This window comes from Delphinus delphis, chromosome 2, assembly GCF_949987515.2.
Source record: "Delphinus delphis chromosome 2, mDelDel1.2, whole genome shotgun sequence".
Taxonomy (NCBI): Eukaryota; Metazoa; Chordata; class Mammalia; order Artiodactyla; family Delphinidae; genus Delphinus; species Delphinus delphis.
This window is the reverse complement of record NC_082684.1, coordinates 84,577,362-84,594,849: the sequence shown is the minus strand read 5'-3', so window position 1 is coordinate 84,594,849 and position 17,488 is coordinate 84,577,362. Positions and strand designations below refer to the sequence as shown.

Sequence of the window (17,488 nt, the reverse complement as noted above, 5' to 3'; positions counted from 1 at the left end):
GAAGAGATATGGGAACATATGTATATGTATAACTGATTCACTTTGTTATAAAGCAGAAACTAACACACCATTGTAAAGTAATTATACCCCAATAAAGATGTTAAAAAAAAAAAAAAAAAAAGAGTTCCTGCTTTCACATCTTTTGGGTATATACCCAGTAGAATTGCTACATCACATGGTTAATTCTTTTAATTTTTGAGTAACTACTGTGCTGTTTTCCATAGCAGCTGCATCATTTTATTTCCATCAATTCAACAGTGCACAAGGGTTCCGATTTTTCTGCATCCTTGCCAACACCTGTTATCTTGTCTTTTTCCCTCTTTTTTGGGGGCCGCACTGCGTGGGCGTGCGGGATCTTAGTTCCCTGACCAGGGATCGAACCGGTGCCCCTTGCAGTGGGGACTGAGTCTTAACCACTGGACCACCAGGGAAGTCCCCATCTTCTTTTTGATTACAGTCATTGTAGTGGGTGTGAGTGGTGTCTCATTTTGGTTTCAATTTGCATTTCCCTAATACAAATAATGCACATCTTTTCATGTGCTTGTTGGCCATTTGTGTATCATCTTTGGAGAAATGTCTATTTAAGTCCTTTGCCTATTTTTAAATTGGGTGATACGGTTTTTCTTGTTTTTGTTATTGAAGTTCTTTGAGTATTCTGGATATTAAGCCCTTATCAGATACATTATTTGCAAATATTTTCTCCCATTCTATACATTACCTTTCCACTCTGTTGATTATGTCCCTTGATGCACAAGTTTTAAATTTTGATAGTTCTATTTAACTATTTTTACTTTTGTTGCCTGTGCTTTTGGTGTCGTATCTAAGAAATCATTACTGAATCCAATGTTTTGAAGCTTTTCCCGTTTTCTTCTAAGTTTTAGAGTTTTAGCTCTTACATTTATATCTTTGATCCATTATGAGTTAATTTTTGCATATGGTGTAAGAGTCCAACTTCATTCTTTTGTATGTAGACATCCAATTTTCCCAGCACCATTTGTTGAAAAGTGGGGTTTTTTTTTGAGGTGATGAAAATGTTCTAAAATTGTGATGGTTGCACGTATCTGTGAATATACTAAAAACCATCCATTTGGGCACTTTAAATGAGGAGTCAGGGACTTCACCAGTGGCGCAGTGGTTAAGAGTCCACCTGCCAATACAGGGAACATGGGTTCGAGCCCTGGTCTGGGAAGATCCCACATGTTGTAGAGCAACTAAGCCTGTGCACCACAACTACTGAGCCTGCGCTCTAGAACCTGCGTGCCACAACTACTGAAGCCGGCGTGCCTAGAGCCTGTGCTCCACAACAAGAGAAGTCGCAGCAATGAGAAGCCTGCACGGTGCAACGAAGAGTAACTCCTGCTCGCTGCCACTAGAGAAAGCCCGCACACAGCAACGAAGACTCAACGTAGCCAAAAAAAAAATAAATTTAAAAAATGATGAATCATATGTAAATTATATTTCAATAAAGTTGTTTTGAAAAAAAGGAAGTAAAAAAACCCCAACAACCCAGATTGCTGGTCCCCTCCCTCAGCGTTTCTAATTCAGCAGCTTTGGGGTGAGGCTGCTGCTACTGGTCTAGGGACTATACTTTGAGAACCACTCCGTTAACTCATAAGAAGTGATAGTTTCCTAAGGAACTTCAAAATAGCTTTCTTTTACTGTCCTTCAGAGACATAAGGATAACTATGGTTTGTACCTGGTTCTTTGATTAAGGTCCTGACAGACTTTAATCTTATCTGAGTTTTCAAATAGGTGGGTGTTCCTAAATGGAGCTTTCTTTGGCATATCTTCAAAGATGTATTGGATACATGGTTAAAAAAAAAAAACTTCATAAAGAGACACTGCTTTTAAAATATTTCATATAATAAGCTTATTTTAATAGCACAAAAACTAATCTGCTTCCAATCAGTAGAGGAAAAACTTCCAAAGAATTTTATAAAAATAACCAATACTTTGAACAAATACAAAAGCAAATAACTAGGTAAATATTACAATTATGTACTCCAAGCCCAAGAAAGCAGAGACCATCATTACAAGCCAAATCATTCTGGGAACTGGTCATTCCAGGTTACCAAAATGCATAAAACAAAACTTCTATTTTTTAGCTTTACAGAAAAGAAATAACTCCAGTAAGAAAACTAATTTAAGTTTCATGAGAAATAGACCATATTGGTGACTTTAAAAGTTTTTCAAGGAGTTCACAGAAATAGGGAACATCTACATCTTGATTTTTATGGCAAATGAGTTTTATGTTGACTTTTGAAGCTTAAAAGACCAGTTGCTCTTTTGACAAAGTAGCTCCGAAGTAAAAGCCAATCAAAAGGGCAGATAACATCCATGGGACCCATAGGTCTTTAAACCCCATCCTAAAGTATAATGCAAAATATTAAGACGAACTAGTTTAAAAATGCAAATATATTTTAGTTTAGGCTTCAATATAAGAGAAACAAAAATTATCATGATTAGGATTTGACTAAAGATTGGGTGAAGTTTTTTCATATTTGTCTATCTTACAGATAATACTGATCATTCAATATCAATGACGTGCTTATTTTTGTGTATGAGAAACGTATGGCTTCAGAAACCAATACTTATATTAAGTTCATTACTATTGCCAAAACTTGACAAACCTGTATTTTGGGTGTGATATTGTTTGAAGCTGGTTATTAAATAAAAGGAGACTGAGAATCTTGCTGGAAAGCATCCTTCAGAAAGACAGAAACTGCCCAGGCAGAAGGGTGTCTATACATCTTTCTGCATTTCTATATACATCTCCTTACTACCTCACAAACACAAGAACAAATTAATATATTTACATATATGTATTGGACCAAAGATGAATTAACTTTCCCTACAAAATTATATTTATTAGGAAAATACTAATAGACACTATTTAAAAGAAGGCAAGGTCTTCGAGAAAAGATGGCAACCATTCCAATAGCTGAGTGCTATTGCTTTCTCTTAATAACATCTCTGGAATGGAGCAAAAGGAGGATGAGTGGTTGGTAGATAGACATGACTACCCCAGAAATACCTGGTAGGCAGAAGCCAGCAACTAAAAATCACAGCCCTATATATGGAAAATGGCTAATGTTTTTGTCGGTGGTGACACCTTTTCTTATACTTAAAAGTTACTCCTTAGGGCTTGTACTGAAGCGGAGAGCACAACTTTAGTTAGGAGAAATTTTCCCTAAGTGTTCTACTACTTAAACCTTTGGTAGAAAGGTGAGTAAGTGGACAGCAGGCTATTTGAGGCCTTTCATTACTCCTGACTGTAGAAATTTAAAAACCATACAAATTAACTGTAACATCATCAGAAGAAATTTTAGGCTTCTATGACCTAAAGATGATTAAACAGCAATGGAGACTCCGACATAATATTGTTACTTAGTGTACTGTGCTTGATTTGTTACAACTGTAGTCCATGGGTCTACTGGTAGAAATGGCAGTCAGTCCTGAAGCAGATCTTGGTAAATTTGCTTGACTACATTCTTTAGGTAGTTGTCTTCCAGTGGCGCTTTAGACAGAATGGCAGCGATTTTATCTTGGCTGTAAAGAACAAAAGGTTACTTAATTTTTCTGGAAACTTGTCTTAATTTCAGTGCAATTCATATCAGAGTACAGTTTGAGTACAGTTTCTGAGTCTGCTAGGAAGCACAAATAGGTATTTCTGGAAATAGCTAGATTGTCCAGTTTAAACTGAGATTCCAAAAATAAGGCCTAAGAACCAATTCTGTATATAATTGTGAGGTATCTTGACTTAGCTGCTTTCTCTAGCTATAAATATCTGTTGGTGTTTGCTGATGGATTTGAGGTGGGCATATTCTAAACTCTGTCACTTTACAATCTGTCAGCAGTGTGTCCAAAAAGTCACAAAATATACAGTAGAAATGAAATATTTTTAGGTCTGTTTCCGCAGACTAATTGAGAAAAGCACTATGACTGCACCATAAAAGTTGTTCAAATATGATCTGGACTAAGCTTATGCAGGATTTTTATCCTTCTTGATTCCTGTTTAGGTAGGGGTGTTCAAAAAGTGGAGCAAGTGTAAAAAAATAGACCAGCTGTCTCCAGCATCCACTGGAGATAGCAATGAAGGTCACTGACTTTAAAAGAACAAATTCTTCAAAATGAACTCAGATAGAGGTGACATTTGGCTTTCACTATGGTCTATCCATTTTCTGATCACTTTGAGAGATCTTTCAAAAGATATAACAAAGGTAAAAAAGTAGTTGGGGGCCCCTTCCTGCTGGCCTTTTACTCACCCAATGTTTCCAAGGTGATTTTGAATAGAGAAAGGTAATGGGACAGATGGGTAATGGGCTGAGAGAGACAAAGTTATCTCAAACTTTGCAAATGCTGCTGAGCTGCAGAATAAAAGCCTCAATCTGTAAGAGACAAGATCCTCAGTTAAAAATACAAAACAAAAATAGAATGAAACACAAATACATTTTGCTTTTATACTGGCATGAGAAACTTTGGTATACATCATTTCTTGTCCTTATCAAACAAACAGAGAGTAAAACAACTGCAACAAAGTATGATTATGATTGTATTTTCATTAGTCATGAAACTCAATAAAATAAATTATCTTAATAAGTTTTCAACTAATTACTTACTGTTATAGATTGAGCTGTGTCCCCTAAAAATTCATGTGTTGAAGCCCTAATCCCCAGTACATCAGAATATGAACTAATTTGTAAACAGAGTCATTGCAGATTTAATGAATTAAGATGAGGTCCTCCTGGAGTAGGGTGGGGGCCCCTAATCCAAAATGACTGGTGTCCTAATCAAGAGGGAACATTTGGACACAGACATGCACACAGGAAGAATGTCATGTGAAAATGAAAGGAGCTATTGGGATTATATATTTACAACTAAGGAATGCCAAAAGACTGCCAGCAAATCACCAGAAGTCAGGAGGGAGGCATGGAAAAGATTCTCTTTCACAGCCATCAGAAGGAACTGACCCTGCTGACACCTCAATCTTAGACTTTCAGCCTCCAGAGCTGTGAGACAATAAATTTCTGTTGTTTAAGCCACCCAGTTTGTAGTACTTTGTTATGGCAGCCCTAGGGAACTAACACACTTACTCAGTATTATTCACAGCTATGTTCATTAGGTTATAATTTGGTCCCCATCGCTTTAAAAACTCAATCTCCTCTCCAAGAAGTTTGCAATGGCTCACTACCAGTGAGATTTCTTGAAGCATCTGGGAAAAATAGGAAAAAAAAAAAAATGAGAGTATGAAAACATTTCAGTGTTTAGTGGCTCTTTTATAAAGAACCCCCCAAAGTTAAACAATTTAATATATTTATCATTTCAGGATACACTATTACATATATAAAATTTCAGTTCTGCTGTTTGGGACAGTTAACATAATTTTCATTTAAATACTTCAATAGGAATTTACCTTGGGTACCTGATGCTGTGTTGTACATTTCTTCTTCCAGGATTGCCTTTGCTCAATGTACTGGAAAATAAGGTTATGAACTAAAAGGGAGGAAGGAGGAGCTTTATCCTCTGAGGAAGGGGAAAAAAAAATCAAAAGCAGAGTATTACTTATTATTCATATATTTTATATATATATATAAATATAAGCTAGAAATATTAACTAAAAATACCTTCAAACTACTAGGTGTCTAAGTATCGTCCCCATTTTATTTTCAAACACATAAATCAACATATATAGTGAACATAAGACATTCTGATATAAACTCAAGCCTTTATCACATATAGAATAGAACTTAGTTAAAAGTATAGGCTTAAATGTAACATAACCCTGAGTTTAAATTCTGGCTTTCCTTACTAGCTGCGTGATCCTAAACACAATACTTACTTCTTTTGAGCTATAGTTCCCTAACTGTAAAATGGGGAGTAGTGTTGATATAAGTAGTACACATGCCTGATACAGAGTAAGTACTCACAATGGTAATTTGTAAATTATGGAAATAGCTATTATTAACCATTGTTCAAGATCTAGTAATAACTTTTTAAAAAAATTTCTTTTAAAACCCACCCAATATTTGGAACAATACCCAAGCAGTTTTAGGTCTAATACACATTTCTAAGAACAAATTATTATTATTGTTGTTGTTTATATTTAATTTAGTATGTAAAAGAGTTCTCAAGGAGCAATATACACTTGTAAATTTCCAACAAAGTCTTGTTGGTTTAAATGTTTTGAACTTACCATCTAACAGAGATTGAAAATTCAGGTCAACAATCTTCCTACAAGCCTTGTCCAGGAAACGGAGACCAACTAGGAAAAACCAACAGAAGGATAGTATTTCTTTTTATTATCTGATTCAAAGCCACATATAACTCAGTACTTTAGAATCCTCCTCTTTCTGGGTAGCAAGGTTTTTTTCAAAGGCAGCTGAAGGTTTATCCTTGAATCATATTATTCTCTGTGTATGCAAAGTTTCCCGAGAATGCTGAACTATATTAACTGGGCAGGCCTTTAAATGACATTTAAGGTGTGGAACATTTTTGTAATTTATCAGGGCCTCCTCCTTTGATCCCTAACTTCTGTGTGAAGATAATATTATTTTCAGGAACCATATAAAGAAAATGACTATGACCTCCCTAGACCTACTATCTTTGTACTAATACAGTGAAAATCATGTATGCTTTCAGCATTATAGTAATGAATTTTAGGTAGCCAGGAGAGCTGATTGCTCTTCCAGACACCAGTTATCTCCTGTATCTCAAATTCTGATTCTTTTCACTTTGTTGATTATTTTCTATGTATTAGGCACCGTGGATATGACAGTGAGACAAACAGACATGATCAATCTATGCTCTAAAGAAGCTTACAACTCAGGGGAACACACAGATAATTGTACTAATAAACATACCAAGAACTACAAACTATAATAAGCTCAATTAAGAAAACTGCAGGAAGCAATGAGAACACATACCAGGAGGGCAAGTAGTGGAGGGAATGAGTAAAGGAGAGTCAGGGAAAACTTTCCTGAGAAAGTGATAATTTAGCTGAGCTCTTAAAGACTATTAGTAGACATTTATTTAGTGAAGAGGAGGTGCTATGGTCTGAAATTCATAGGCTGAAATCCTAATACCCAGTGTGATAGTATTAGGAGATGGGACCTTTGGGAGTTGCTTAGATCACGAGGGTGGAGCCCTCAGGAATGGGATTAGTGCTCTCACGACAGAGACCCTGGAGAGCTAACTAGGCCTTCAGTCATGTGAGGATACAATGAAAAGTCTGCAACCCGGAAAAGGGCCCTTGCCTGACTCTGCTGGCATCCTTATCTTGGACTTCCAGCCTCCAGAACTGAACTTCCAGCCTCCAGTAGTTGTTTATAAGCTACTCAGTTTATGGTATTTTTAAAATGGCAGCCCAGAAGGCCTAAGACAGGGGAAAGAACTTCTAGGCATAAGAAACATCAGTATGAATGTCCTGAGGTAGGATGAAATATGACTGAGCATGAAAGACCATGACCTTTTAAGGAAATGAAAGAAATCCATTGTGGCCGACGTGCAGAGAACAGTGTAAAATGAGGCAGGAAAAGGAGGAAAAATTCAATTCATGCAGGGCCTTACAGGCTATATTAGTATTTTGATCATTAGTCTAAGAATAGGGGGTGCATGATAAACTTTTAAACAATCATTATTGCTACAGGAAGGAGAAAGAATTGGAGAGGAAAAGGAAAAGATCAAGAAAGACCAGCTATAGTGTTATTGTAATCATTTAGATTAGAGATGACTATTGATAGAGAGACACAAAAAAGTAGATGAATATTAAATTAAAATCAATAAGTCTTATTCATGATTTAGATATGCCTGGTGAGGAAGAAAGAGGTATAGGGACTTCCCTGGTGGTGCAGTGGTTAAGAATCCTCCTGCCAATGCAGGGGACAAGGGTTCGAGCCCTGGTCCGGGAAGATCCCACACGCCGCGGAGCAACTAAGCCCATGCGCCACAACTACTGAGCCTGCACTCTAGAGCCCGCAAGCCACAGCTACTGAGCCTGTGTGCCACAACTACTGAAGCCCACGTGCCTAGAGCCCATGCTCTGCAACAAGAGAAGCCACCGCATGCAATAAGAAGCCCGTGCACCACAATGAAGAGCAGCCCCCACTCGCCGCAACTGGAGAGAGCCTGCGTGCAGCAACGAAGACCCAACGCAGCCAAAAATAAATAAATAAAAATAAAGAAAGAGGTATAGAGTGATTCCTAAGTTTTAATTTTGAACCTGAACAGAAGTTGATGGTATTCATTAGAAAAAGAACTTTTTTTGGGGGTGCCGCACCATGCGGCTTGCGGGATCTTAGTTCCTCAACCTGGGATTAAACCTGGGGCCATAGTAGTGAAAGCTCCAAGTCCTAACCACTGGACTGCCAGGGAATTCCCAGGAACTTTTAAGGAGAATTGGGCTTGGAGGCTGGGAGATTATAAAGATCCTAAGTTTCAATTTGGCCATGATCACCCAGGGTTGGCCATGCTGAAGCTATCTGTTTCAAGAGAAAAGACCTAAAGATACTGACAGGAGATTTTAACAAAATAGCTAGGACTCTGTCAAGTTACCATATAGTGATGTCTACCTACTTTGATAAACCTACCAATACACACAGAATTTCCAATTAGCTTTTTAGGTTAACTTATATACAAAAAAACAACCAGTCAAGAATCATCAGCCATTAGAGTAAATTCTCTATCACAAAAGACAGATGGAAAAAAGGAACTCAGAGTAAACATATATGAATAGCATGTTGATCCATTATTTTGGATAGGCAAAATTTCTATCTAATGTAATTCGACAAAGGGTAACTTTCACTAGCTGAATTTTATTTTTTATTTAATAAAATAAAATTCTATTATCACTAATTAAAGTGATTGCCTCTTTTAATTAAGATTTTCAGCAGTGCTTTTATTATGTCAATAGTTATTATTGTATTAAAATAGAGATATGAATCTTTAGTAAGTTTAGCCGTACATTTATGTGCAGGGGAATTATCTTATTCTTGCTACTCACCTACTGGCTCTCCAAAGGTGATGGTGAGTTCTACTGTGTCATAAAGAAAGGTGAATATAGCTTGATCATCACTCCACTCAATGACATCCCATTCAGACAAGCTGAAGAGAGAATAAACAAGACAAAAAAAACACTTTTTGAGATAAAAGAAGAGAGTTAACTTCTTATACCACCTGAATAGTACCATCAGCAGCTGCTGGAGTTTTCTACTGTCTTGGGAGACAATCATTATTTTAATTCCAATATTGTGAATATACAAACTTATGCTTTTGAAAGAAATAAGAATGGACTCAATCTTGAGTTGTATATCAGAGAAAAACCAAGTCTAGGCAATATAAAATATTAAATATTTAAAAATTATAATTCCATAGCTCTCCCACCTTGTATACTTTCAGCTTAGTGTTGAGTATATTAACTTTTTTTTGAGACTGCATTGTATTATAGGTTAAAAACAGTGATACACATTACAAACATATGTCAACTGCACTAGTGGATTTAGACAACCGTGAAGGTACAGGATAAAACACAAGTTAATGTCTCCTACTTTTCCTTACCTCAAATGATCCAGTAGCTCTTCAGTTCTATTTGTTTGTTTTTGCACAAAGTCTATTTGAGCAAGGGTCTGCTTTTTCTGTACCTCCAGCTCTAAGAGATTTCTGCAAATCAAACCAGGTATTTAGAGAAAGATAAGGCCACTGTTAGAGAATTCAGACTTCATTAAAAGTTTATGACAAAAAGTCATGTGCTAAATGGCTCCCCAGTGAGGTGTATGACATCCATTTTGCATTCTTAGTTTTTTTTTTTTTTTAATAAGCATTAAACTAGAAGTTTGGGTCTAATTAGGAAAGGCCTAAATCAATGGCGCTCAAATTGGGATCCATGAAGATATTCTTAGGGGTTCACATGTTCTTTAGGATTATTATTAAAATTTACATTTTGATGTTAAAAACGTAAGCATAATGTAGACCGTAAGAATGCCCAACATAAAACTGAGACATGACATAATTTCAGTGCCTGCATTTGGTTTTGTTTAGTTTATTAGAGCTAAATAGAACTTATAATTTGTTAGTCATTTTGCTAGCATCAATTTACTTTTAGCCAAATATTGATATTATCACCTGTCAAATTTACATTTTCAATAGGAATTTTTTTGGTTTTGCCATTATTTGTATTTGATTTCTTTTAGTCTTATAGTTAAATAAGATCCAGAGTATAAGACACACACGGGCTTCCCTGGTGGCGCAGTGGTTGAGAGTCCGCCTGCCGATGCAGGGGACACGGGTTCGTGCCCCGGTCCAGGAGGATCCAACATACCACGGAGTGGCTGGGCCCGTGGGCCATGGCCGCTGAGCCTGCGCGTCCAGAGCCTGTGCTCCGCAACGGGAGAGGCCACAACAATGAGAGGCCTGTGTACGGCAAAAAAAAAAAAAAAAAAAAAAAAAAAAAAGAAACACATACCTCATTTTATATTTATTTATACTTAAGTGCCATATAAAAGCAGTTTAATGCTAGATTTTCTTTAATAGGATCCTGATATTTTTTTTGTTTTGTTTTGTTTTTTTGCAGTACGCGGGCCTCTCACTGTTGTGGCCTCTCCCCTTGCGGAGCACAGGCTCCGGACGCACAGGCTCAGCGGCCACGGCTCATGGGCCCAGCCGCTCCGCGGCATGTGGGATCCTCCCGGACCGGGTCACAAACCCGTGTCCCCTGCATCGGCAGGCGGACTCTCAACCACTGCACCACCAGGGAAGCCCAGGATCCTGATATTTTACAAGCTTGAGAACTACTGCCTTGGATTAATGCTCTGTAAACAATAAATGCTTAGAAAATACTACTGACTAAGATGGCCTCCAAGGTCAAGTTCAAAGTACAGTAGAAGCTCTGACTCAGCCTTAGTCAATACTCATGCCCTCAATCTTGTCAGTTTCTGGAGGTAGGAAGTCACTTAGCCATGTGAAGTTTAGCGTATTTTCTAACACTCAAACAGAAGACTAACCTTTGAAGCTTTTCTTCTTCAGTTTTCAGCTGTTCCAGTTCTTTGAAAAGAAAAATAAAACTATCAGAATGTACACATTAAAATATTGGTACAAAAATCATCTGTTTTATTGAAAAGTCTATCTCACTAATCTTACCTAAATAAATAAATAAACTCAGAACAGGGGATTTTTTCCCCCCATTTATCTCCTTAATTAATTCAGTTACCTTTCTCTGCAGACTTCATTTCAGAATCCCACTCTTCCACAGGATTGTCTTTCTGTTCATCCTCCAAATACTTAGTTTCTAAAGTAGACAACATGCATTAGAATAACTCAGTCAAAAATAAACAACCAGAAATGAAAAGAATAGATGGTCCCCAAATGAAGTGTTAAGAATATTTCACATTCATCTTTCCCTACCTTTCCTTGCCAAAAAAGCACTGAGCTATAATAATAATTTCATACTAAGACTTGCTTCTAGTGGCAGACAAGTGAACTTTGAGCCATATGGCAATGATCTCCAATAGCAGCTTCTTAGGGGACACTCTGAGATGGAAACTGTTTATATATAATTTGCATATATTAAAGTTATTGTTAGGAAACCCCACAGACTAAGCAGGAACAGATACACATATACAGATGCACATACACAAATTTACATTTTTAAATTTAATTTGTTTCTGAAACCTTGGACACATCCTTAAAAGCCTTCTCTGTCCCCACATCCAAACCCAAGTTTAGATTTTTACCTCAAAAATATTTTCTGAATCCACTTTTATCCTTTGCCACCACCAGGTTCCCTTAATATAAGCTATTGTCCTTTCTTAACCATATCAGTCCAATAACTACACTTAACTTCTTATAATTACTCTTGATCTATTCAAATCCAGTATCTACACTGCAGCCAGTGCTTAACAACCTTCAAATGGCTATTCACTTTTCTTAGAAAAACTCAAAACTCCTTAAGAGGCCCTCCTTGGCCTGGCCCCTAAAAGTGACATCTCCACTTTCATCTCAGACTGTGTTCCCTTTTGCTCTTTCTATTCTAGCCACATTGGCCTTATTTCAGACCCTTGTACTTGGTATATTCTTTCCCATAGAAGGGCTTCTACCTGTGCTATTCATATTGAATAGTCGGCTCTCCCCTCCCTTCTCACTTTAACTCCTACTTATTCTTCAGATCTTGACTTAAATGCCACTTCCTCAGAGGGAAGCCTCTCCTGACCTGACTAGGTCAGATTTCTGTTTCAGGAACTTATAGCACCATGGAACCACTCTTCCATAGCAGTTACCATAAAACTATTTAATTCTTATAATCTTTTCTCAGTATTGTAATAGCAACTTGTCAAATCCAAGCATACTTGAATGTGATCTCCCATGATTTGCAATTGAAATAGTATTGTGGTTCTGTATATTATGTTTAAAAATTAAAGCATGGAAACCTTTCTTTGTGTATAAATGTTTGAATTAAAAGAAGGTAATGGGGGACCTCCCCAGTGGTCCAGTGGTTAAGAATCTGCCTTCCAATGCAGAGGACATGGGTTTGATCCCTGGTCAGGGAACTAAGATCCCAAATGCTGCGGGGCAACTAAGTTTGCACGCCACAACTAGAGAGAAGCTCACACGCCGCAACGAAAGACCCTGCATGCTGCAACGAAGATCCTGTGTGCCACAACTAAGACCCGACACAGCCAAATAAATAAATAAATATGTTAAAAAAAGAAAGTAATTGAAGTATTGATAAATGAAAAAAAAAATGCTCCACGAGGGCATAAAGTTTTCTTTTTAATCACCATAGTACTCTTAGCACCGAGCACTATACAAGGCACATAACAGGTACTCAGTAATTTGCTCAAGGAATAATGAAGAAAGAAATAGGGAGCCATCCAGTGGTACCTAGAAAGAGTGTGGTTGTTGGTATTTTTAAAGATAAGAGAGAGGTGAACATATCCAGTGGAGGAGGCAGAGAGGTTGAATATACAATAGATAAGGGAAAATCAGTGCTATAAGATTCCTGAGAAGACAAGAGGGGCTGCAATTCAAAGTTTAGGTGGAAACACTGATCTTAGGGAAAAGGAAGGATGAAAGAATTGATATAGAGATATAAAAGTTTGGTTTGTTTGGTAGCAGAAAGTTTAGAAGTTCTGGCCCTAATGGCTTCTATTTTTTTTCATGAAGTAAAAAAGCAAGATAATGAACAAAGGGGTGGTACAGTTTAAGATTATGAAATTCATATACTTATCAATTCAATGTAGAAAACATGTACTAGGCACTTATTCTGTGCAAAGCATAGTGCTAAGAACTTTGAAGGATATGAAGAAAAATAAAAGCTGATCTTTGCCCCTATGGAACTTCCAATTTACTTAGGAAAATAAACTATAAAAAGTAACCATAATTACAAGTAGATATGATAGGTAATATAAGAGGTACTAACAAAGTAGCCATGGTAGCTCAAGGAAGATAGAGAACATGTCCTTTGGTAAAAATAGAGGGAGAATACATTAGGCAAAGACAAAGTGGCAGGACTGCACAGAAATGACAAAATTTGGTTGGAATTTAGGATGTGTAAGGGAATAATAGTAAAATCATATAAGAAAGGAATATCTGAAAATGATTGTAGAGATTGTTAAATGTCAAGCTCAGGAGTCTGGATTTTATTTTGTAATAAATGGAAAGGCAGAAAAGTTTTCAGAGAAGTAACATAATGAAAACTGTCTTTCATAATCATTAATCTGGCAGCAATGTGCAGGTTGGACAGGAAAGAGACAGAATGAAATTAAGAGTGTAATAGAATAAAATTAAAAGTGTAGAAAGATTAGTTAGAAGACTGGAAATAGCACGTCAGAATTAATGACAGCCTTAATGTGAATGGGAAAGAACACGGGATACTGAAGAAGCAGATATGACAGGACTTGATAAGAGAGACTACAAGACAATGAAATTTCGAGCCTTTTACAATTTATAAGAATGGTGATGCCGTTAAGAGATGACAAAGAAAACTTGTTTATAGAGATAAGAAGTTTTCAGATTTTATTTTGGAAAAGGAAGACAATAAATTCCATTTTTTCACATAATGTTTAAGGTGCTTAAGGACACTTTTGCCAAGAGGTTCAGCAAGAAGCTGGGAACATTAAGTCTGGAACTCAAGAGAAGGAGGCTAAAGATGCCCTCACCCAAAATGATTATAAGCCACTTAAAGGCAAAAATCTGTGTATATCTTTTTTCTGATGCTAAGCACAGTATCTGGCAGGTAGCAGGTGCTCAACAAATGCTTGATGAATTTCACTGAATTTGGGAATTATTCATATAACATAATTGTTAAGGCAGATGAAAGCATTAGGGGAAAGAATATAGAAATGAGTAGATGATAAAACCTAAAGGCTTACACAAGGGGTTAGAGAAGGGACAACAGAGGAGCTAAAAGGAACAGCTAGGAGAAAAGAATAGGGTCAGGGTAGTGCAGTATCATAAGAGTTTAGGGAGAAGAAAGTTTCAGGAAGAAAAGAATAATCAGCAGTGTCAAATGATGAAAGACATCTAGATGGCTAAGGACTGAGAGCTACCAAATCTGATGATGATGGGAAATTTTGTGATCTTTGAGAAAGTAGTTTCAAGATAATACTAACAAGTCGGGATCATGAGAGATCCAACTGAAAGGATAGATAATTTTCAAACAGAGGTAAGTTCATTTATTAAAACAACCACAACAACACAACATCACGGTCTAGGTTATGAAGAGCTTCCCAAAGAGACTTATTATCTTGGGCATTTCTTGTTGATTGCATTATGAATGACAGTAAAGGAATTTTAATTTGCTCTAATTTAATGGCTCAAGCTACTAATACAAGGCTTCAGCATAGTGCTACCAGCAATGTGTACTGTAGGGAAGCATTTAGATACAATTAAATTTTCTTTTGGAAAAGTATTCAGGATACTTTACCTATTTCCACCTCAGTGAGACAGTTATCAATCTTCTGAAGTATGTTGTCCATCTCATCTATCCTTTTCTGAAGCTTCTCCCTCTCGTTCTAAACACACAATATCATAGACTGTCAAGTTAAAACTCCAAACAAAACATTATAACATTATAAGTGGTTCAAACTGCTGTGTCTAATTCATGAACAGGCAAATCTTAAAACAAAGATCAAAACTTCAAGTCTGGTCTTAAAAGAATTTTTTAAAGCATACAAAACAGATTAATATAAGTTCATATTTTGTGCTTTATTTTAGCATTTCCATGTAATATAAGATGTTAATATATATTACTTAAAAAGAGTTCATGAAAAATGTTCTATGGTCAAATAAATTTGGGAAACACTGGTCAAATAGAATTATAGCATTTTTTTCTTTTTAGACTAAAAAAAAAAATATATGTATATTTCTGACCTTAGACTTTAATATGCTAGTTATTATATTTCTCCAAAAGGGGGACACTGCATGTAACATTTCCCAGACATTTTCAATGGAAAGTTTTTTCATGCAAGACCTTTCTTAAAGGATGATCATTTTGGGAAATGCTACTTTAAACACATGCACACACAAGCACAGCTGAGTATGGACTATGAAGAAGATCATACTACAGCACAGTCCTTAGCAATGGAAGATCAGAATCCTGTATTGTTTTATTTCAGTATGTATAATGAATAACAAATTTGAGATGACACATAGGCACATATTAGTAAATATATTCTAGAATTACTCAAGATGCCAGGATTTACTACTTTCAATAAATTGAACCCCACCTCTTATGAACAATTTTAAGTTTTTGCCCAGCTCTCATTCACATGTCTCCTAAGGAACATGCTTCATATTCCATAACCACTATAAAGTAATTTTTTTTTTTTTTTTTGCGGTATGCGGGCCTCTCACTGTTGTGGCCTCTCCCATTGCGGAGCACAGGCTCCGGACGTGCAGGCTCAGCAGCCATGGCGCATGGGCCCAGCCGCTCCGCGGCATGTGGGATCTTCCCGGACCTGGGCACGAACCCACATCCCCTGCATCGGCAGGCGGACTCTCAACCACTGCACCACCAGGGAAGCCCCAATTATAAAGTAATTTTAATAGATCTTTCTAAGCTCTTAACTGTCTCAAATTACCTGAGCCGACTGTACCAGCTTGCTGTACAGGGACACTTTTCCTTGGTGAGTGAAGACTTTAGTCATCTTGGTAAAACGCGATTTTATTTTGTTCAGGTAAATTCCAAAGGCCTTCAGCTGTAAGGGAAAGTCAAAGATTACACTGCACTCAAACAAATGAGTTAGAGAAGGCAAACGGTCTGGGAAGGCTGGTTCAGCTGGTACCTGCTAAGCTTTGCCCATCCTAGACTCTGATTCCTAAGGCTTCTCATTTGCAAATTTAATACCATTTAATAGTTTAAGTCCAGAACCAAAGATTTCAATTTTGATTCCTACTTTTAATTCACTTATATTACAAATTAGAAAATGACTGGCTCTTAGTTAATAAAATTCTTTAATTAGGGCAAATATAAAATGAGTTGCTTATTATTTAATCAATTAAAGTAAATCTCTTCCCCATCTTAATCTAAGTGAAAAGCAAACAAGGAGGGAACTCAATAAATTTCAAATATATTTCATATATTAATTGATCACTTAAGGTTTGAAAAGATTATATATTAATAATCATTCATGTATAATAAAATCTTGTTTACATATTATATGAGAAGTAAATTTTAAAGAACTCATCACTAATTATCAAGTAACAGTTACTAATTTCACAATAAACATTTTTCAAAATGTCTATACTGATTCCCATTCAGAAAATGAGAAAAAAGTACCTCCTCATCAGAGTAGTGTCTCACTTTTTCCCATAGGTTCCTATTTACATCAGTGAACAGTTTATCTTGGTTCAGTGCAGAAAGCTTTAATCTAAAATATAGAAAAGTTAATTAGCACGGAGTTCAGAAGTCAGCTAGAATGAATCAGCTCAGATCTACAGGCATACTTAATTTTCCTAGTTCTTTTCTACATAAAGAGGGGAATTCACTCAGGAACAGCGGCCGGCCTGATTATTTCAACACTTGGAGAACAGTTCAAGAATGTTATGATTCAAAAAAACTTCCCTCCCAAATAAATAGAATTCTCATCTCAATGCATCAACTTGTTCCAAAATGAAAATACGTCGCTTATAGAGAATCCTTAAGCGTGTGAATGCATTACTGTTGTGAAGTTGTAGCTATTTTTTTTTTTTGTAATAAATTTATTTATTTATTTATTTTTGGCTGTGTTGGGTCTTCATTGCTGTGCACGGGCTTTCTCTAGTTGTGGTGAGCGGGGGTTACTCTTCATTGCGGTGCGCAGGCTTCTTATTGTCATGGCTTCTCTTGTTGCAGAGCACGGGCTCTAAGCACACAGGCTTCAGTAGTTGTGGCACGTGGGCTTCCACAGTTGTGCCGCACGGGCTTAGTTGCTCCGCGGCATGTGGGATCTTCCCGGGCCTGGGCTCGAACCCGTGTCCTTTGCATTGGCAGGCAGATTCTTAACCACTGCGACACCAG

At 36.8% G+C, this 17,488-nt stretch overlaps 1 protein-coding gene across 1 annotated transcript in view; it reads right to left on the bottom strand.

The window, feature by feature from the left end:
• Positions 1 to 1,889: 1,889 nt before the first annotated feature.
• The window catches only part of KNL1 (kinetochore scaffold 1), a 63,158-nt gene continuing 47,559 nt past the window's right edge, over positions 1,890 to 17,488 (bottom strand). The window contains exons 15-26 of the mRNA XM_060003558.1: positions 16,769 to 16,859; positions 16,071 to 16,187; positions 14,915 to 15,002; positions 11,201 to 11,278; positions 10,995 to 11,034; positions 9,553 to 9,654; positions 8,999 to 9,099; positions 6,194 to 6,262; positions 5,414 to 5,523; positions 5,094 to 5,212; positions 4,266 to 4,388; positions 1,890 to 3,549 (exon numbers count right to left, since the gene is read on the bottom strand). Coding sequence (XP_059859541.1) covers positions 3,450 to 3,549; positions 4,266 to 4,388; positions 5,094 to 5,212; positions 5,414 to 5,523; positions 6,194 to 6,262; positions 8,999 to 9,099; positions 9,553 to 9,654; positions 10,995 to 11,034; positions 11,201 to 11,278; positions 14,915 to 15,002; positions 16,071 to 16,187; positions 16,769 to 16,859 — 1,138 coding nt within the window. The 3' untranslated portion in view covers positions 1,890 to 3,449. The remainder of the gene's footprint in view (positions 3,550 to 4,265; positions 4,389 to 5,093; positions 5,213 to 5,413; positions 5,524 to 6,193; positions 6,263 to 8,998; positions 9,100 to 9,552; positions 9,655 to 10,994; positions 11,035 to 11,200; positions 11,279 to 14,914; positions 15,003 to 16,070; positions 16,188 to 16,768; positions 16,860 to 17,488) is intronic.